This window comes from Pogoniulus pusillus, chromosome 9, assembly GCF_015220805.1.
Source record: "Pogoniulus pusillus isolate bPogPus1 chromosome 9, bPogPus1.pri, whole genome shotgun sequence".
Classification (NCBI taxonomy): Eukaryota; Metazoa; Chordata; class Aves; order Piciformes; family Lybiidae; genus Pogoniulus; species Pogoniulus pusillus.
In genome coordinates this window covers 33,732,180-33,754,144 of record NC_087272.1, presented here as the reverse complement: position 1 = coordinate 33,754,144, position 21,965 = coordinate 33,732,180, and the positions used below count along the sequence as shown (strand labels likewise).

At 43.3% G+C, this 21,965-nt stretch overlaps 1 protein-coding gene across 1 annotated transcript; it reads right to left on the bottom strand.

Annotated features, from left to right (window-relative positions):
- Positions 1-1,291: 1,291 nt before the first annotated feature.
- Positions 1,292-21,542, bottom strand: KLB (klotho beta). Its single transcript, XM_064149152.1, has 5 exons — positions 20,805-21,542; positions 12,340-12,847; positions 6,899-7,167; positions 3,991-5,134; positions 1,292-2,097 (listed from the first exon to the last, which is right to left on the bottom strand). The coding sequence occupies exons 1-5, from the start codon at positions 21,540-21,542 to the stop codon at positions 1,736-1,738; spliced, it is 3,021 nt and encodes a 1,006-aa protein (XP_064005222.1). The 3' UTR covers positions 1,292-1,735.
- Positions 21,543-21,965: the final 423 nt, after the last annotated feature.

Here is a 21,965-nt window from a genome sequence, read left to right as displayed (position 1 = left end):
GCAGCGATGATGTGATGCAGGGACTGAAGAGGCTGGCCAAGGGGAATTTGAAATGATGGTGCAATTCACAGGAGAAACTTGCTGGGCTCATTTGGGGATGACCAAATCCAGACCAAGGGAAACCTCTGGGTTTGGTCGCTGTGAAGTTTAAAGGAGGTGGCAGGTTAATTTATCTGTTAAGAGCATCCTGCCCAGCTTGGTAGCTGTTGTGTAATGCAGCAATAAACTCACAAGGGTCTGATCCCACCCATGGCTTGCACTGACCTTTGACCAGAGCTAAAATGACAGTAGACATTTATTTGTGTGAATAAGTGCAATTTAAAATTATATTAATTGCTGTCCTGAGTAAATAGTTACTTTTATGTTCTCTAATACTTTTTATGTCAGCCCTATCTCCTGGTCACAACAACCCCACGAAGGCTCCAGGCTTGGGGCAGAGTGGCTGAAGAGTTGCCCAGCAGAGAAAGACCTGGGGTGCTGACTGACAGCTGGCTAAACATGAGCCAGAGTGTGTCCAGGTGACCAAGGATCCTGGCCTGGATTGGGAATAGTGTGGCCAGTAGGACCAGGGAAAGTGGTTGCTCCCCTGTACTCAGCATTGGTGAGGTCACATCTTGAGTACTGGGTTCAGTTTTGGGGCCCTCACTACAAGAAAGATACTGAGGTGCTGGAGCAGGTCCAGGGAAGGGCAGCAAAGCTGGAGAAGTCTGGAGAATAGGTCTGGTGAGGAGCAGTTGAGAGAACAGGTTGTTTAGTCTGGAGGAGGCTGAGGGGAGACCTTGCTCTCTACAACACTGTGAAAAGGGACTGGAGTGAGGTGGAGGTTGGTCTCTTCCCTCAAGTGACAAGAGGAGAGGAAATGGACTCAGGTTGCACCAGGAGAGGTTTAGATTGGATACTGAAATTTCTTGAATGAAAGGCTCCCCAGGGAGATGGTTGAATACCTATCCCTGGAGGGATAATGTTTAAAAGCTGCAGAGATGTGATGCTGAGGGACATGGTCTAGCAGCAGACTTGGCAGTTAGAAGACGATCTTTTCTAACCAGAATGATTTTATGACTCCCTGGTTTTGGAAACTAGCTATTGTATGTTATTGTGACTTGTCCCGGGGGTTCCAGTTACATTTGCTTAGAAAGCTGACATCCAATCTATACTTGCCCCAGTATGTAAGAGATAGAGGTGTGCTGGGTGATAGTGGAGTTTATCTAGGTCCATTCTAGAGACGTCTTCAGAAGACAGCCTAGGACATTTAATTCTTGGTGTTGTACTTAGAGGAGAGTTTGTGGGTTTTAATAATGCTTTTATTTGTAAACCTTAGTAACTGCAGGTCCATGCTCAACAACACAACATGACTACATCACAAGATGCTTTGGCCTAGAGGTTCACAGAAAAGTGCACATCAGTTCTCACAGTATCTCTTTTCAAGTCAGACTGTTCGAGAGGTTCTTCTAAGGCACAGAAGAGTCATCAAATGTTTTTTGTTGTTTTGGTTTTTTTTTTGGTGTGAGTTTTAATACACGATTTTGTCTTCTCTGTACAGTAGGTGGATAAAAGTAATTTCACCTGAAATGAATGCTCTTCCTGTGCACACGATTCATTCCCATTCCCAACCACAAGCTTGGGGTGTGTGACTGGAGTGACTCACATAGTGCTTTTCTACAGCTGGCTGATCTGCATTGTCCTCTGTAGAATGCAAGCTGATGGGGCTCGCTGAAAACAGCCTTGTGCCCCCTCTTCATAAAGGAACACAGAGACGCTGGATGCTTTTTGCCTTAAAACGTTTTCTCTTTTTCCTTTTGTGAAAAACAACAATGGTTAAAAGCAAGATGAGGGTAGAGAAAAGGCAGCAGGCAAAGAATATGAATGGCTTCTTCTGAGAAATGAACAAACAGAAGCTGCACTGCTTCTCATGGTGGGAGGAATCGCAGGCTGAGTAGTTGGCAGGGAACCCGTTCTTCCTTATCAGGCTGTTGTAAAATTTTATTGAGGGCTTTCCTTTGGAATCTGAAGTGAAGAATCCAAATCTGGGTTTAGATTTTTCTTCAGTCAGTTTAAATGCATAGTAGCCTTTAATCTTGACTTTATCAATGTAGTATGCTGGGAAGGAGAAAAAACAAAGCCAAATGTTAACCAAACCTTGTACAACCGGCAGGCTTTCTGGTAATGAGTTCAGATTTCAAGTTATTTACCAGTTAAAAAAAGGTAATTCACATAGAATCATGGAATGGTAGGGGTTGGAGAGGATCTCTGGAGATCATCTAGTCCAACCTTCTTGCTAGAGTAGGATCACCTGGAGTAAATGACACAGGAGCATGTCTGAGTGCATCATCCAGAGAAGGAGACTCCTCAACCTCTCTGGGTAGCCTGTTCTAGTGCTCTGCCACCTTCAAAGTGAAGGATAGTTTCCTTCTGTTTATGTGGAACCTTCTGTGTTCCAGTTTGTGTCAACTGCCTCTTGTCCTGCACTGGACATCACTGAGAATAGTCTGGCTCCATCCTCCTGACACCTGCCCTTGACAGGGTTAGAGCTGGCATCTCACTTCCCTGTGAAAATCCAGGTGCTGCTCTGTACTGACCCCAGCTGGGATGACTCAAGCTGCTCATCTCTGCCATGAGAGGAGCTTCCCAAAAATTCCTGCTCTGCTCCAAACCCAGCTCCTCAGCCCAGTAGCACCCATGGCTGTGTGTTACGCTGCTGCACCCAAGTGTTGGGTGAAAACACTTGGATGAAATAATAGATAGCAGTCCTTGGGGAGTAAATATCTCATGACTAAGCAGAGACCATGGTCAGGGATATGAACCAGATTGAGCAAGATAATTGTAAATAGAGGAGGTATTCCTATGAGTGCTATGAAGTGTCATGGAATCAAAAAATGAGAAAATACTATGATGAAGTGTACTTTAAACAATTCTTTCCCTGTAACAGCTTATTTCCTTTTGGAACTTACTGTTCTTTTATGTGAAATTGGGGTGGCAATTAACTGAGAAAGAGCTAAACACTGAAGGACAGTGCTGTGTTTCTTCTTGGTGTCTGGTCTGAAGCCATGCTTAATCATGAGTAAGACCCCTCATTTTTTTTCCACATAGCTCTTGGAGAGAAGAAACTGGGGTGTGTGGACTGTGTCTGGGGCCATATGCCTCAGGAGGGGTTTTAGATGTCCCATGATCTGGTCAGGAAACTTGCTGGTGCGCACCAGTGTTGAGAGCAGGGCTGTACTGTGTGTCTTGTTTTGGCTGTATGGTTCAGGTACTGGGATCTTTCTGGTATCCTGTGCCTCGCTGCCTTCCTTTCAGTGTTTGGATGAAGAGGGATGGGACTGGTGAGGTCCCTGCAGCATTTCTCCTACAGTAAGCTATTGCTGAATATTGTTTTCTTGAACATTTTTGTCCTCTACCTCCGTAATTGTTGTCAGTTTTTCCCTAAAGTGAAAACTAGATTGCTGTAGGTGCCCAGTTAAAAAAAAGTAGTGGAACAGGAATTAGAGTCTGCCTGCCTTCAACATCAGCTCCTTGAAACTCTGGTGATCTGTTCTATTTCTTCTGTATCCCTTTCTGTCTCTCCCCAGACTTGCTTGTGCTTTGCTGTCCAGTGATTCTAGTTCAGCGAACAAATAAGGAGGCATCCTCTTTCCTTTGTAGAGTAGAAATTAGAGTTGTCTCTTGGGAGCTGTTGGTCTGAAATGCCATCTCCTAACTTCCAAATAACTGCTCTGCTCTACATGCATGCCCAGATGGCTTTTCACATGTTTAGTCTGGAAGCATCTGTGGCTGCATGTCGAGTGAGGAGCTTGATGCCATTGCTTTGTCTTGTATCTGCCCTGAGGGTGGCTGCAGAACCAGGCACCTCGGGGGACTGAATACTGATGGCTGGTTCCTGCATCTCAACCAGAGCTACTTTATCTAAGTCAAGGCTTAGGTGAATGTCTGAGGAATGCCTGTGTCTATACTACAGAAGTGGCTCTGGGGAGCTTGGCTCTACTGTATACTCACCTTTTAAAACCTCTTGTACGTACTTCCCCAGGTAGTAGTTCCGCAGTTCGTCATTGTCTAAGGACTGGTCATCAATTCCATTGGCTGTGATGTAAACGTCGATGTCCCCATAGTTCTTTTTAATCCACCCAAGGACTTTGCGCAAGCCCCAAGGCACCACAGCCAGCCGAGAAGGGGAGCTCAGGCAGGTGATGTCCTGCAGGAACTGAATGTCACGATCAAATTCATACTGGCTCCCGTTCTGAGGCTCGTGAATGACGAATCTGGTGGTGAAGTGATTCAGCGCATAGAAGTCGGCTGCGCCTTTGACAAGCTGCCTCTCCTCGTTTGTGAAGGATGGCAGCGACGAGCGAGAGAGGCCTTTCCGCGTTTTGTAGCTGATGTACTCCCTCATGGCAGCTGGGTAGTCCCCAGTCTTAAATATGGGGTCAGCAAACCAGCCTATCTCAAACTGCAGAAACCTGTTGGCAGCTTTTGAGTGAGATTCAAGGTAGGGGTTGGCAGGTTCAGCCCAGTCAGAATGCAGAGACAGGGACACTTTGCCACGCTGAAAGGACCGGTAGTGCTCATCATACGTTCTCCAGGCCATGGCATGTGCTAGTAGCAAGTTGTGCGCCGCTCGGTATGTATCGTTGCTGCTCCTGTTGTAGACGTTGCTCAGCCGGTTTGGCTCATTTATTGTAACCCAGAGTTTAACCAGATCACCAAGCTCCCGGAAGCACAGGTCTGCATAGCCTTGAAAAGCCTGGGCAGTGGACTGGTTCAGCCACCCTCCTGCCTGCACCAGAGGGCCTGGCAGGCTCAGGTAGGCGTGAGTCGGATAATACAAGGTGACCATAGATTGAATGTTGAGTTTCAGTGCTTCGCTAATCATGCATCTGTAGTATCTCAAGACTTGCCTGTTGACCACTGACTGATCTCCGCTGGGTAAAATTAGTGACCAGTCAAGTGCAAACCTGTAATGTGTGACTTTCATTTTCTCCAGCAGGTCAAGCTGCTTTTTAATACTGACAAAATCCGTGCACTGTGCTGGCCGGGTTTTGAGCTTCACCCCTTTAACTTTGTGTAGCAACCCATCTCCGGTGATGTTCCAGAGGTACAGGCTGGAATCACAGAACTGTGGTGAGGAAGCCATGGATTCTGCCTGCGTGAATAAAAACAGGGTGTTACAGTGGGGTTTAGTTAAAGGAATGCCTGCTGTGGTCTGCATTTCTGCCTGTGTTTGGCTGTAGGATTAGTGCTGGATGGCAGAAGTTCCCTCTTAGGTATTCTGGAGGGCAGAGAGCTTTGTGCTAGTGGTTTCTTTACCCATTCTGTTCCTTCATCTACAGAAAACATTACAATTGCACTCTATTCAGCTATACTCTGGTTTGTTTACCCCTGCCAGCAGCCTGCACCCATACATTTTCACACAGATGCACCTCCCTGACTGAATTCACTCTCTGGTCATGCAAGCACCAGTTCTCAGGCAGCTGGCAGGAGAGCTGGATGTTAGGAGCAAGCACTGAGGGGGGCAGTACAAGGCAGGCATGGATTACTTTGGCACTTGCTGTTGAGATAAACCTTGTGAAGCTTTAGCAGAATGTTTTCTGTTTTAGTGGAAGTCCTGCTTTTGCAAACATCTGACACAGATTGTAGTGTTTATTGTTAGTTGCATCTTTACTGTTTTGTACTAATTAACAAGGCTAACATAAGATACATCCTGCATAACACAGGATTTTTTTTTCCCACTTTTTTTTAAACACTTTTCTTAGGATTCATAATACAATATGAAAATTTAGGGAAGTGAAATACTGGAACAAGTTGTCCAGAGAGGTGGTCAAGGTTCCATTCCTGGAGACATTGAAGGTCAAACTTGATAGGGTACTGAGCAGCCTGATGTCCCTGCTCATGGCAGGGGTGATTGGCAAGATGACCTTCAAGGGTCCTTTCCAACATGACGCATTCTGTGATTCTGTGAATCAAGTTTGAAGTAATTAGAGTGAATCTGCACTTTTTAAAAGAAAATGGACTTTGCTGTATATTTCCTCAGAATGATTAACAAAGTATATAGAAGCTTTGCTTATTTTTTCCCCCTATGATTGTCAAGGAATAGGTTAAGTTACGGAGTTTTGTTGTTATTTGTTGAAGCTGATGTCAGTCATTGATGACAAAGTATCCCAGCACTGCCCTTAAGTATGGTTAGCTTATCTGCCACATTTAAAGCAGAAATAGATACTGTAGGAATCAGTTTGGAAAAAAAGATTGTAGGATCTCTTTTCAGATGTGAAGTCAGCTGGTAAAAGCCATATGAGCTGGTGTTGGTTATCTCCACTTGGTACAAGCCTCGTTAAGGGACAGCTTGTTGCCAACTTGTGCAAGTGGCACTTAGAGCCAGGCTCAACCCAGGAATCTGTTCCTCTTTGTTTAGCAGCTTTACGCAAGACCTCCAACCTGCAGGAACCTCTGAAGCCACCAGCATAAACCACCTTGTCCCTGCCCTGTGCCAGCCTCTCCATTACACTGTCATACGACATCTGTATGGTCACACCATGAACTGGGTTGGGAAACTCCCCTGGTTGAAAAATAACCCAGGAACAATCACTTGAGGTCAATTCTTGCTCTGAAATTTCCTGATCTGATGTGCCAGGTGGAGACACAGCAGGAGAGAAAAGTGAGGGAGGGCCAGCCTTGGGAGGACTCCTGCAATGGGGTCTGCTGCTGCAGCAGCAAACCAGCCCTCTATGGTTTGCTCTCTTGAAAACCTGTACAGCAGATAGAATTGAATCCATGCAGTTATGGCTGGGTTTGGCTTCTGTTTGCAGCCTCCACTGAGATTCCCAAACACAAGGTGCTGCACAATCATTTAATCACAAAGTAAAGCTGTTGATTGCTCTGCCTCCAGCAGTCTTCTCAATAATCTACTTACCTTAAGAACAGACTCAGTGACACCCCACGAGAAGTCACAGGAAAACTGAGCTTGCAAGCTTGGGGTAGACTCCCTTGGAAAGAAGCCATTTTCCTGTATGATTTGTTTGTAGTAAAGTGCAGATGACTTGGGAATCCTTTCCTTCTTCTCACTTTTGAAATCTATGTAAAATAATCCACGCCTGATGCTGTCAGCGTGTTGCCATTCAAAGCCATCAAGGAGTGACCAGGCTGTGTAACCAAACACATCCACGTTGTCATATTTAATAGCTGTGTAAGAGAAAGTAACACCCATCAGTCTTAGTGTTTTGCACTCTTAATGTATATAAGATTGATTCACTTGGAAGCTCTTGAATGTTCTCACTGCTCACAGGGTTGTTGGCTCGTGGCAAAGCCATGACAGACAGTCAATACATTTTAGTCTTTATTCATTAAATATGTGTCACTGCTTCCTTGAGAGATGAAATTACTGCAGAATGCTCCATTTCTGCTCTGAGCAAACATAGAACATTATGGCATGTCCAAGTTTTAAGTTGCATTTTGTGATTTGCAAGATGATCAGATTCTAGGCTGAGAGAGATGAGGTTGTTCAGCCTGGAGAAGAGATGTGGTTGTTCAGCTCTGGGGGGACCTTTCCAGTATTTGATGGGGGCTATAGGAGAGCAGGAGAGAGACTTTGGAAAAAGGCACAGAGTGAGAGGACAAGGGTTGATGACTTGAAACTGGAAGAAGCTCGATTGAGATTAGACGTTAGGAAGAAATTCTTCTCCATGAAGGTGGTAAGGCACTGGGATAGGTTGCCTAGAGCAGCTGTGGAGGCACCAAGGCTGGAAGTGTTCAAAGCCAGATTGGGTGAGGCCTTGAGCAAGCTGTTCTAGTAGAAGGTGTCCCTGTCCATGGCAGGGTGATTGGAATTAGGTGATCTTGAAGGCCTCTTCCAACTCAAAGCATTCTGTGATTCTGTGACATAGGCCAATAACGTTAGAGAATCAGGACTGAAATTTAAAGGTGCAACATCTGCTCCAGTTTGTGACTTTGTATTTGTCATGAAGCTAAAATTCTATTCCTTTATTTGAAAGATCTCTGCAAGCTGAGACATTAAGGAATGTCTCTTCAGCTTCTAAGTTGAAAAATTGCAGGTGTTGGTACAAGACACATAATGACTTTAGAAGAATCTGGGTTGCTTAACCCAGAGGCTGAAGTACTGTATTTAATAATGATGATGGAGACAGTACAGGAGACTTTGAAGACCCATCTGGATGTGTTCCTGTGTGATCTACACTAGATCACAGTCCTGTTCTGGCAGGGAGGGTGGGCTCAATGATCTCCAGAGGGTCCCTTCCAGCCCCTAACATCCTGTGATCTTGTGTTTCTTCAGGTAATCCTGCAACCTCCACTTGCAATAGAGCATAAATGTTGGGGTTTGGTTTTGGTTTTTTTTTTTTTGCATATAATAGATGAGAAAGATGTCAAAATAACTTTCTTGGGTGTGGAAACTGATTCACCAGGAAGGGCTACAGAACTTTAGGAGCCAGGTTCTCCCTTGACACCAACTGACAAGAGTGTTCTTTACACTTTCAGTGTGTGCCAGCTGGCATCCTGGAAGAAAAAAGTCCAAACTCCATGGTCAGTCCTGTTGGCTGCCTGTTGCCAGCTGTAAGGTAGGATAACTCCTCATGTTAACCATATAAAGGTTGGAATATCAAGGGCAAAGCAGTGACCAAGTGAGCTTACAGAGAATTTCACCTGTGGTCCACTGTCACAGGCCAGTCTGCTGTTTTACTTGCTGCTAGATGAAGAGATCAGAAAGCCTGAGAGTTTGCAATATAGTTATGTGAGACAGAGCTGACAGACCAGGCCAGAATCCTGGTAAGATGAAGGAATCTAATGAAGTCATACAATGGCACGTGCTTTCAAGGGAAGCACTTTCTAAATATTAGGGACACCGTGAAAGGAAGTACAAAAATGGCTGAAAATAGCAACTGCAAAATGCAGAGGTGGAGAAGCACCGAATCATTTTGGTTGGAAAAGGCCTTTAAGATCATCCAGGCAAGCCATTACCTATCTCTTCCAAGTCTGGTTCTAAACCATGTCCCTTAGCACTCTATCTCTGCAGCTTTTAGACACCTCCAGGGATGGAGATTGAAACCACCTCCCTGGGCAGCCTGTTCCAGTGTTTGAGAACCACTGCAGTGAAGAATTTTATTCTGATATCCAGTGTAAACCTCCCCTGGTGCAACTTGAGGCTGTTTTCTCCCATCTTATCACTTGTTACTAAGGAAAAAACACCCACCTCACTCCATCCTCCTTTCAGGGAGTTGTACAGAGTGAGAAAGTCTCCTCTGAGGATCTTTTTCCTCCATGCTATACAACCCCAGTTTTCACAGTGATGTAGAGGATAAAGAGGCCAGAAAGGCCTTGTAATTAAATATGAGTGCCTCATGTCTGCAGTGAGGAAGGTTGAACAAATGGGAGCAGATAGATACAGCATAAGTGACAAATGAGGAAAAAACATCTTCTAGAAGCACATTGAATGGATGGGGACTAAGTTTAGTTGTCAGCGATGTGGTACTTGAGATGGTGTATGCCTAGCTGAGAATTTGTGGCTGTTTAAATGGAAAGGTCAGAAAGCACTGGTTTATATGTATGTTGTGGTAGGAAGAATTAATAGTTAGGAGGAAGTTCTTCACAGAGAGAGTGATTTGCCATTGGAATGGGCTGCCCAGGGAGGTGGTGGAGGCACTGTCCCTGGAGGTCTTCAAGCAAAGCCTGGCTGAGGCACTTAGTGCCATGGTCTAGTTGACTGGCTAGGGCTGGTTGATTGGTTGGACTGGATGATCTTGGAGGTCTCTTCCAACCTGGTTGATTCTGTGATAGGTGATTGGGTAGAAATCCTGTGGATCAGCCTGGTAGTGTGTTTGTAGCGTTGCCTCCAGTGACAATGAAAGGAGGGGGCTTAAGGTGGGGATGAGAAAATACTCCTAAAAAAGCAAGAGGATAGCTTGGGGCAGCAGCAAGGGAATGAAGTTAGAAAAGGTCAGGAGTTAAGCTGCGTGGGTCACCATAGATGACATCCACAGATCTCAAGGCATTTTTGTGTCTGCTGTAAGTTGGGCCTTGCAGTCCTTCTGCAGAAGTAAGAAGTTTCACTATAGACAGAACACTAAGAAGCTGTAGTTTCAGTTGCATCCCGTTCCTTGCAGTGGTGATCTCTCACATCACATCTTTTCATGACTGATGATGTGAGAGACATGCAGTGCAAAGTTCAAAGCACACTCCCTGAACACACAAACACACACAGAGGAGTATATAGCCTGTTAGGCACTGTCTTGAGAGCCACCATCCCGTTACAGTGAAGCAGTTACTGAGTGAACACTGACCCAAGTATTTCAGAAGTGTGAATGCATGAATGGCTAATGCAGACAGGTCTGCTGCAGAGGATCCAAAAAAGATAACACTATGGAATTTCTTATGTATGTGTCCAGAAATCTACCTGTTCCACACCTCCAAATTCAGGCCTGCACCTAGACTTTCCTGCTGTGTCCATGCAGGGTTTAAAGTACCATAAACCAAGCAGTGGAATGTAACCTCCTCAAAGTCTGCAAAAGGCAGGATATATGCCAACAGTTGCTCTGTGTGAACCAACTTTAAATATATCTGAATGGTTTTCATTTGGAGCTTAAGTGCATTTGGTGGTGACAAAGAACTTCCTACCTTAATGTCAGAGTAAATGATTATTCATGGTTTCACTTTTGAGGATATGAAAGGCCTTTTGTAAGAGATCCAAGCCACCCAATCACTGCAGCATGGCAGAATAGCTCTTGGGACCAGCAGCTCTGCCTCTCCCAAAGCTGAGCCTACAAACTGGGTGAGAGGGAAAGGCAATACTGGTTTTGCAGAGGCTTTAGATGCTAAAAGCATTTGTATTTCATGCAAAATTAACTGTCTACAACTACCTGAAGGGGCATTGTAGCCAGGTGGGGGGTGGCCTCTTCTCCCAGGCAACCAGCAATAGAACAAGGGGACACAGTCTCAAGTTGTGCCAGGGTAGGTCTAGGCTGGATATTAGGAAGAAGTTCTTCACAGAGAGAGTGATTTGCCATTGGAATGGGCTGCCCAGGGAGGTGGTGGAGGCACCGTCCCTGGGGGTCTTCAAGAAAAGACTGGATGAGGCACTTAGTGCCATGGTCTAGTTGACTGGATAGGGCTGGGTGCTAGGTTGGACTGGATGATCTTGAAGGTCTCTTCCAACCTGGCTGATTCTATGATTCTATGATTCTTTTATCTTCAGAGAGCATCCCTATACACCACCTTTATACCAATACCAAGATTAAATGTGTCTTTAAAACACGCTATCTCTGGCATGCAATAACCCTGAAGGACAATTGCTCTTCTGCTGCTAATTTCTCTCACACATTTTATCTTGAACTAGTTCACCAGTGTGCTAGTTTGAGGCTAACTGGAATATTTTACTGAGAAGAATTAGATTATAGACTGTGAAGAGGAAACTGTGCTGGCGTCTACTTCACTCCTAGGCTTGCTGAGATGTATAAAACCAAGAGCACAAAACATAGATAAGAGAGTGTGTGTGGGTCTCTGTTGGAACCTGTACTTTCTCCCTGGCCTGCCTTCTGTGTAACTAATTCTCCTGCTTTCTAACCCCCCTTGCTGACTGTCCAAGATCACCTTGCACATAAGGCAAACTCTCGGATAAGGTAGAGGGGTAGAAAGAAGGTAGAAGGGTGGTTGGGAGCCCCTTCTAGGGACTCTGGTTTCTGGGAGGGGTGTCATGTTTCTGTATTACTTTTTAACTTGAATATTTCTGAATGTAGCTGTATATATTGTAAATATCTCCTTGTATTTTATGCTAAGCTGTGAATATACAGCTTCATTCTTTAACCTCCCATCTTGACTGAGTCTAGTCTGGGTGATTTCATAAGAGCAGGGGGCAGGTAACATCCAAACTGTCACACCCAGCATGGCAGCATGACAGGCTGTAGTCACTGTCTCATTTTCACAGTATCAACAAGGTTGGAAGAGACCTCATAGATCATCAAGTCCAAGGTATGTACCCACACAAAGGTTTTGCAGTTCGACTGCCAGCAGTGAGAAGTAAAATCCAGCAGGTTCATTTTCCTTCATTTCTGACTCAATTTTGCACTTTGCTGAATTTTAAAATCAAACACAGATGTTGGACTTTAGCTTTGTGAGACATGGACTATGTCTTTTTTTTTCCCCTGTGTTTGTACAATACCTAGCACCAATAGATCCTGATCCACAACTTGTACTACTGCAGTGTAAATAATTAATAATTAACTCTGTTGCCATTATCTCTTTCCAAAAAAAAAAAAAGCCCCAACCCCAATGAAATCATTACAGAGCTAAATAGCAAAGGATCTTAAAAAGCTCTCAGAATATCCAGCAACTAAGTTGTGTACAAACCTTGTAGAACCTTATTAATGAAGTTTTTCATCATGTAGATGGCTGTGGTGTCATCTGTTTTCACATGGCTGTCCGTGAACCAGCCATTCTCTGCAATCAGGATGCGAGGGTTGTTGTATTCCAGTTTAATCCAGTTCAGGACTTCCCTCAAATTGAGTGACAAGTTTTGTCCCATTTTTGGTAGAGTGCTTGGAGGTTTGAAGTTAGTAGGACCAAAGGAGAAGGCAAAGAAGTCAGCTGTCCCCTTGATGTAGTTTTTCTCATCCTCAGTAAAGCGTGGCAAAAACGAGAACTCATTTTTCAGTTCTTCTGGATAATCTCCATCCCCGTGGATGGGTTTAGCAAACCATCCAAGGACTCTCTCCATTGAATGCTGACACTTAGAGATGTCCAAAGCATCATCTGATTTGTTTGGTTCTATCCAGTGGGATCCCAATACTATGGACATCATCCCCTTCTGGTGTGGCTGAAAGTGTTTTTTGTAGCTATGCCAAACTTTTGCATGAGCCTGGTGAGAGAAAATAGCATTAAATGGTAACTCCAATCAATCTCTATGTGCATCAGTAGCTAGACTGGCAGGCATCTGATTCTGTGCAGACTCCTGTTCCTGGGACACATTAGGGCTGTGACTCTTTGCCCTTTAACACAGGTCTAAATTTCACAAGAGCTCCCAGCAGGTTTATGAACAGCTGTTACGTGGATGCTTTAGGGCTCAAAAGCTGTTACTGATGGGATTTGATTCTGTGATATAGACAGGCCCACCTAGATCTTTCTTTGTCAAGCAGTGACTGATGGTACAGTTAAAATCTTAAACCATCTTTAGAATTGTTCCATAAAAGCTGTATTTCAGATGTCAGTCTTGGCTTTGTGCTGTGGGGGTTACCTGGATTTACTCTGATCTGACCACATCCACCCCATCCCTCTTCCTGGGATACACTTTCATCTGTCTTAGTTTGGCCTAATCATATGAGCAAGTGTTCAACTTTTGATACTGCACAGTTCCTAAATGTATAAACTTGGACAAAGGACCTAGCTGCCAAGTTGGAACCTAAATACTGAGTTTCACAATTCTGTGCAAGAATTTTGATCCAGAAGATTATTTTTTTGTTTGAAGCTGCTATAATAATATTTCTTTCTGACAGCACATGCAACAGCACGGAATGAAGCTTGTTCATTTTAAGTAGAGAGCAGCCACTTTGCTTTTAAAAGGAAATTTGGCAGCAATATCCCCTTAGATCTGTTGTGTATGACATGTTTTAGTACCATAATCAGCCAAATATGAACTGCACTACAACAAAGAGAAGTTCTGCTATCCATAGAATAATAGAATAATTTTGGTTGGAAAAATCATCAAATCCAACCATTCTCTACCATGGTGTTAAACCATGCCCCTCAGCACCACATCTCTGCATCATCTTAGTCACAGTGAATGCTTATCACATCTTAATTCCTTTTTTTCTGATTATCATCATGTTTAAGAAAGTTTAATGCTGTCACCTTCAAATGCCTGTTGCTAAATATTTAAGTAACAGAGTACAGAAGTCAAAATAATACCTTCCCAAAAATAAAGAATACATGGGAGACTGAGGAACCACTAGCATCATCAGTCACATAGAGGGTGAATCACAACAGAGAATCAGAATCACTAAGGTTGGACAAGACCTCTAAGATGATCAGGTCCAACCATTAACCCAGCACCACCATGTGCCGTGTCCAGGGGTGGTGACTCCACCACTTCCCTGGGCAGCCCATTCCTGTGCCTGATACACAGAATCAGAGAATCATAGAATCAACCAGGTTGGAAGAGACCTCCAAGTTCATCCAGTCCAACCTAGCACCCAGCCCTATCCAGTCAACTAGACACTTGGCACCAAGTGCCTCATCCAGGCTTTGCTTGAACACCTCCAAGGACAGTGACTCCACCACCTCCCTGTGCAGCCCATTCCAATGCCAATCACTCTGGGAAGAACTTCCTCTTAACATCCAGCCTATACTTCCCCCAGCAGCACAACTTGAGACTGTGTCCCCTTGTTCCACTGCTGGTTGTCTGGCAGAAGAGACCAAGCCCCACCTGGCTACAACCTCCCTTCAGGTAGTTGTAGACAGCAATGAGGTCAGCCCTGAGCCTCCTCTTCTCCAGGCTGCACACCCCCAGCTCCCTCAGCCTCTCCTCATATGGTTTGTGCTCCAGGCCTTTCACCAGCCTTGTTGCCCTTCTCTGGACACATTCCAGCACCTCAAAATCTCTCTTGAATTGAGGAGCCCAGAACTGGACACAGGAGGTGAGCTGACCTCTGCCAGCTGAGGAATTGTCAAATAACTCAGGGTTTACCTTATCCCTGAAGTGTTGCTTTATAGTCTTAAGCTGGTGAGAAAACAAGTGTTTGCAGCCAGAAAAACCACTGAGCAGCATTGTGAAATGCTTCAAGTGCCCAGTTCAGTCTGACATGGTTTCCAAGTGAAACAGCACTGCTTACTTGGACAATAACTTCAGTTTATCTAGAGACACACGGCCTTGACAGTTTAAAAACACAAAGGACCTGATGTCAGGTAGATATTCGGTTAAGGCCATGGGGTAATGAAGAATTACAGTTTGTGAAATTTTGTGTATCAGCTGTTTATGGTCTCTAAGGTCATGCTCGTAACGTTTGCTCAAGGTCTGTCTTTGAAAGCGCTGATAAAGTAACATTAACCTTTGAAACGCAGCTTCTGTAGCTGAAGGGGGAAGTCAGCAAAACTGTACTCAGGAGGCAAACTGCAGGATGCAGTTAAAAATACTATAAAGGAGATTTCTTACTGCTCTTATCATCACTTATCCTCACTGTCCTTTCCTGAAGATCTAGCCTGGGGTGGCTACTGGGGCCAGGCTTGCTTTGTTCTCTGCCTCTAGTGATTTCTCACCTGATTAATACATGTGTTTTTTCTTCTCAGACACGGGCTATTAACATTACTGTTAAGTGCAAGGTAGATGGTAGTGTTGACTCAAGTCAGCACAGTGCCAAGCAGCATGATAGTTTCGGGCTCCTCAGGTCAAGAGAGACAGGGACCTGCTGGATAGACTCCAACAGAAAGCCACAAGGATGATTAGGGGACTTCAGCATCTCCCCTATGAAGGGAGAATGAGACCACTGGAGCTGTTTAGTCTGGAGAAGACTGAGAGGAGATCTGATCAATGTCTATAAATATCTGAGGGGTAGGTGTCAAGTGCCTGGGGCCAATCTCATTTTGGTGGTCTGTAGCAATAAGACAAGGAACAATGGATACAAACTGGAACATAGAAGGTTTCATCTCAACATGAGGAGAAACTTCTTTACAGTGATGGAGCACTGGAACAGGCTGCCCAGAGAGGTTGTAGAGTCTCCTTTGGAGACTTTCAAAACCTGTCTGGATGCATTTCTATGCAAACTACTCTAAGTGATCCTGCCTTGGCAGGGGGATTGGACTTGATCTCTGCAAGTCCCCTCCATCCTCTAAGGTTCTGTGATTCTTTGATTCTGTGACACCAGTGCCACCTAAAGCTTAGCAATCACACATTCCTAGGTGAAGTGGAGAAAGATGGCTTTGCCAAACCACAACTAATTAGAATGCAATCTTGACAGGTAGAAGACAATGAGAGACAATTCACTGTATTCATACACACCTTCAAGGGGCAGATTGTAAGAAAGTCAAGTTACTACTAAAAATATTAAGAAAACATTGAGAAAATACAGCCAGAGGTAATCTACAGGAGCAGACCTCAGGTGCAAATATGCACATTTATTATGAGTCAGGGTACACAGATTCATGTGTCACTGAGGTCTCACTAAGGGTTACCTCTAATGAAAAAAAAACCACAAACCAACCCACTTGTCTATCCTGAGGGTCTTTGCACAACAGCATTTGCCTGCCTAGAATTCTGGTTTGAGTGGTTAATTATCTGTAAAGCATCTTAACATTTGTTTGGATGTGATGCTTTGGGATAGAGTTTAGGGTGAACCTTGCAGAGTTGATTTATTAGTTGGACTTAGTGATCCTGCGTGTCTTTTCCAACCTGAATGTTTCTGTGATTCTATGATTCTCAGATTGAAGGCATTCAGTGAGTGCAAACTACTGTTGAGGGAACTAACTGATTAGTATAATTCATTTTGTAAGACCAGATGAAAAACAAACATAATTTTAAACAGCTGTATTATAGATTAGTTTGGCTATTTGGGGTAAAGTCTGACTAATCTTTTTTTTCTCAGTTAGACTTTAATCCCTAATCTTTCACTTTCCTTGTTAGATCAAGGGCAACTGTCAAGGCTAGGTACACAGTGAAAGCAGGATCAATAGTGTGTATTTATGCTAGATATACACAGCACATTAATTTCAGCATATTCTCCTGGTCTTAATATAGAAATATTTTCCATAGATTTGAAAGTCACTGAGTGCTAACAAGAGTCAGCTAGCATAACATCTGTAAAAAAGAATAGGTTAAGTCAATTTAATAGAATCAAGGCAGCATTGTTCTCCTCCCTTGAAATACTCTCATACTCCTTCAGTCCCTAACCCTCTAATTTATCATGTATATACACAAGAAGTTTACTGTTGAAAGACTAATACTCTCGAATACTTAAGATATGTTAAACTTAATTTTCCTTCAGTATCTAAGTAATGAGCATGTAATGCCAGGGGTATACAGAGTTATTTTAGTGTGCTGGAGAGCAGGAGCATTTAGGAGAAAGAGAACTTGAAAAATGCTAAGAGTAAAGTGCGGGTTTGTTTTTATCTGTTTGTTTTTGAAACCACAAAGAGCTAGAAAACAGAGTTTGATGATGATCGATCACTTCAGAAGGGCAGATGTGTGTGGTTTATTTGGAGAGTGTACTTCGGTTCAAGCCCTTTTGGTCTCTGATAACCATGCCCTGTAGTCATGTTATCATGTTATTTTGCTGCTTGACTCTGGAGCTCAGTCCTTGAGAAGGAAAAAGCAGGTCCTGAGATGTAGGTAACTAAATTTCTTCATCTGAAGGACTGAGGCTTTGCTGGCAGCTTTGTTACTGTATGCTAACCACTTTGCATTTGGGTTGGTTTTCCTGATAATTACCAAGAAGTATCAGAAAGCTAACCTGAAAACAACAAATCATACAAACAAATGTGAATTGGTGCTGAGTTTTACAGCATTACTGATGGCTACTATGGTTTGAAAAACCTCCCAGCAAAGACACTGACTTCAAATGTCCTTTTATTTCTTCCATGGAAGTAGTCAGGTCCTTTAAAATGACTGACAGCAATAATTACCCTCTGTGTATGAAAAACATGCATAGTAACATGCAAATTTTTTTAATTGAAATTTGGACTTCTGTGGATTATTTTCCCTGTGTGGAACTCCTGAGCACCCTGCTTAGACTTGGATTCTGCTTAGACTATTCTCTTTAAATAGCAAGACCCATGGCAAAGGCAGAACTGTCTCTTAAGTAGATGTGTCTGGCTCACTTAAGAGGATGCAAGACACAGAAGGCAAGCACAGGTAGTAGATGATGCAGCATCTGCAATGCTAGCCAGCACTATAAGGCTCTGAGGTGTGATGAAGATAGGATAACCCTACTTCTTTCCAAGAGCCTTAATAAGAGAAGAGAAAATGAAGGTGCAATGTTATCAATGCTGGGTGGGAGTCAGGAGGATGAAACCAATCTTTTTTTCAGTGGTACCCAGTGACAGGATAGGAGGTAATGGGCAGAAATTGAACACAGGAAGTTCCATCTAAACATGAGGAAGAACTTCTTTATGTCGAGGGTGGTGGAGCACTGGAACAGGCTGCCCCGGGAGGTGGTGGAGTCTCCACCTCTAGAGTCATTCAAAACTCGCCTTGATGCTGTCCTATGCAACCTGCTCTAGGTGAACCTGCTTGGCAGGGGGGTTGAACTAGATCTCTGGAGAGCCCTTCCAACCTCTACCATTCTGTGACTGTGTGATTAGCTAACTATTTACCTACCTGAATTTATTCACAGAAGAGATCTATTTTTAATCACTTCTAAAATGCATGGGCTTTTTCCTTAAGCCAGCCAATTACTCCAGCTTTAAGATGTTGGATTTCTTTAGTCTACTAAAATTGATAGTTTAAAACTAAGAAAAAATTTCTTCAATCCTCTTTTAGAGGTGCAGAAATCTCCAGCAATTTTCCAACTGTTCTTACAATAAAATAATCCAAAGTCCAAAATAGCAGAGGTTTATGGTTTGTTATGTTGTTGTGGTTCTGCGGAGGTTAGCTTCAGTTCATGACTGGCATAGCACAGAAAAGGTCTCCTTTAGATGAGTGGTGATTAACTCTCACAACACTGCAGCAGTGCACTAATAAATGAAATGAGAAGTAGGACTCATGAGACAGCCTTGTTTAGTTTATCCAAAGATACCACAAAATGGCTTGAGAGCAATGACTCAACAATTTGCTCTGTAACTCAGTGGTGACCAGATTGGTTTCTTTTGAGCATTACAGACTTATTTTTCCTGCTCAGCATATTTCATGAGTGGACCTGGTAATGTACAGAGGGTGGCACGAAGACAATTGCCTTTCAACAGCCTGTCCAAAAAATGGAGCCTTGACATGGACAAGAATGTGACTCTTCCTAAATGGGAATTTGTTAACACACCTTTCACAGGCTTTGCCTCACTCTGCCAAAACCTGACACTTCTGTTGGGCTTTTATTTGTGGGAGGACGTTTTTGGTTTGCAGTGGTAAATGAGAAGGTAGCCATCATACAATGTCTGAGGAACAAATTTGCATATACCAGTCCCAGCATGAAATGCCATGTGAAATCTCTTTAAAGGAAGATAGGAATATATATATATATATATATGTAATATAAATAAATGCTGTATATTTTTCCCACATGACACTTACTATAAAAAACAGTTGAATATCAGATGTGGTACAGTTAGATAATGGTTGAACCTGATGATCTTAAAGGTTTTTTCCAACCCAAACAATTCTATATGAACTCCTGTTTGGCTCCTCAGGAACTTCCATTGCACTTCTAAGGGTAAGCATCAAACTCTAGTCCCTCAAATACATTACTACAGATTTGAGATTCCTCATAAATGCAAAACACTCAGAATTTTTAGTGTGCCACAGGAGAGAAGTACTAATACATTAGGTAGTGTTCCTGGGGCTGGAATAAAGACACACTGATTTGTGTGCCAAAATAATAAAAAAGTAGTTAGTGGGTTGTGTGTTGCTCAAAGTCTCATTAACTCTGTAAGTGATTTATTCAGATTCACAGACTATAAAGCTAAAATGAACTGTTAGATCAAGTCTATGATTTAAATACTATTGACCAAGGAACTTAGGTGTTTGGCTTCTTGGAACTTTTCAGCAGAGGCATTGCTCCTGATGTGTTGTCTGCTGTTGACATGGATCTTAACAGAGTGGGAATATGCAGAGGCAGCGTGGTTGGTACCTTGGAGTTGATTGTGCCACTCAGAAATGCAGGCAAGCAAACTCAAATTGTATCTTTCCCATGTCTTATATCAAATATATTTTATATAGTAGTTGAAAATCAATAGCATGACTGAGCATCAGCAGTCTTTGAGATGCTTCACAAATCTACCATTAAATCATTCTGCTATGTCGGAAGGCAGTGACTCAGGGTGGTGCTCAGTGTCTTTTCTGTGAGTAAAACTTCTGCTTACTGCAGTGGGAATTCACTGAAAAAAAGAGGTTCTGCAGGTTCAAGCCCAGAAGCAAATACAAGAAACAGACATGCACATCTGCACTTTTTGCTTTAAAAATATGACCCACTTCTGTCCTTCCCAAGAAAAGAATACCATGGACTTAGGACCCAGTACTGCAGCTGTTGATTGTGGGATAAAGCCTTTGGGATGTGTAATTCAGTAGAAGACAGCTGATAAGTAAGACTGACATAAAAACTAAACTGCTGAAAGCATGGTGGAAACAATGTAATTCTGAAAGTCTCAAATAACTGAAGAGGATCTTTTGTTTTTTCCAAACCCAAGAACTGATGACCTTGTGAGTTCTGCAGTAAACATTTTGCAACACAATCTTACTAATCTAGAGCTGATCATACTTACATACACATAATCTCCTGCTAGTAGAACTGATCCAACATGCAAATGCAAAACATAATTCATTTTAAATTAACAGAGTAGGCCCTTTGGTGTAGCTGAATGAATGGTCATGTAAGAGTGTTTAACTCAGTGGAAAGAATAAGGAAGGAAAGTCATGCTCTCCAGTAGCCAGATTTTGTAGGCAAAGCCTAATTTAAATAAGATAATAATCAAGCACTTTAAAACAAGCAATTAATGAGTCAGCTGTTGTGACAATGATGAAAAACATCATGAGGATTAAAAAAGACATAAAAAAGACTGCCTCAGCTAAGGGTATTTTCACATTCCTCCATCTTTTTTAGTGCATTGATTACATGATTGATTCCTCCCATCATTTCCTGTGGCAGTGCAAGATCAGTTTGTAAAACCTGACTGTACTGTACCTTGATCAAATTGTGTCCTACAGAGTAGACAGTTGCTCTTTCCCCTTTCTCTCCAGGAGCATGAATACCTGTGCCATACCCGTGCCAAGCCACTACATATGGATTGTGGATTGTAATCCAGTACTTAACACGATCTCCAAAGGTCTGGAAGCAAAAGGTGGCATAGTCATTGAAGATATCAATCAGTGATTCGTTTTGCCATCCCCCATATTTGTCTTGCAGCATCAAGGGCAGGTCCCAGTGGTACAGCGTAACCATGGGGTCAATGTTTCTGTAGAGCAGAGAGTCAATAAGGCTGTTGTAATACTCGAGTCCTTTTTCATTGGGAGCTGCTACCACTCCAGTAGGAAAAAGCCTTGACCATGAAATTGAAAACTGGTAGAAAGTAACTCCCAAAAAATCCAGAGCAGACAAATCTTTGTCCAACAAGGTGTAACTGTCACTGGAAGTGTCTGTGCCATCAAAATCCCTGAACTCTGAGTGGATGAAGTGGTCCCAGATGGAGGAGCCTCTCCCGTCCTTCCTCCAGCTGCCTTCCACCTGGAAAGCCCCCGTCCCTATACCCCAGAGAAAGTCTTTGGGGAAGGTGTCATATAGAAACATCTGTGTTTCACTCACAGGGCTGAAGTGGGGGTCCTTTTTCCACACAGCTCTTCCCTCTCCAGCAAGCCCAGTAACTGTCCTCACGAAGACTAATGTCCAAAAAGCAACGATTCTCTTCCATCGTTGGCCACACATTGTGCTGGTTTACAGCACCGGTGTTAAACGTCAGATTTCTTGCACTGATGCTGAAAAATATCCATTTATCTGCTGGAGTTCCTGCTCTGGAGACTGTCTTCTTCATTTGCCACCAACTGCTGGAGTGTGTTATCAAAGCCTGACTAAAAGCTGGTGATTGTAAAAGCCCTGTCAATGATTAGCCTGAACTGTGAGACCTAGAACGAGTCAGAGAACAGCGTAATTTTTAGGGAGGTGGCTTCTGCATGACTGCTGATACCTGGCTGGCTTCTTACTGCAGGAAAGTAGGTTGCCTGAGCAATGTAAGTGCTAGTAACTGATCCTGACATAAAGGTCTGTCATTTGAGCGGGTGAATTGAGGTGACAGAGGGTGCTAAGAGGCTATCATGGCCTTTATTCCTTGTGCAGCTGCATTTCGAAATG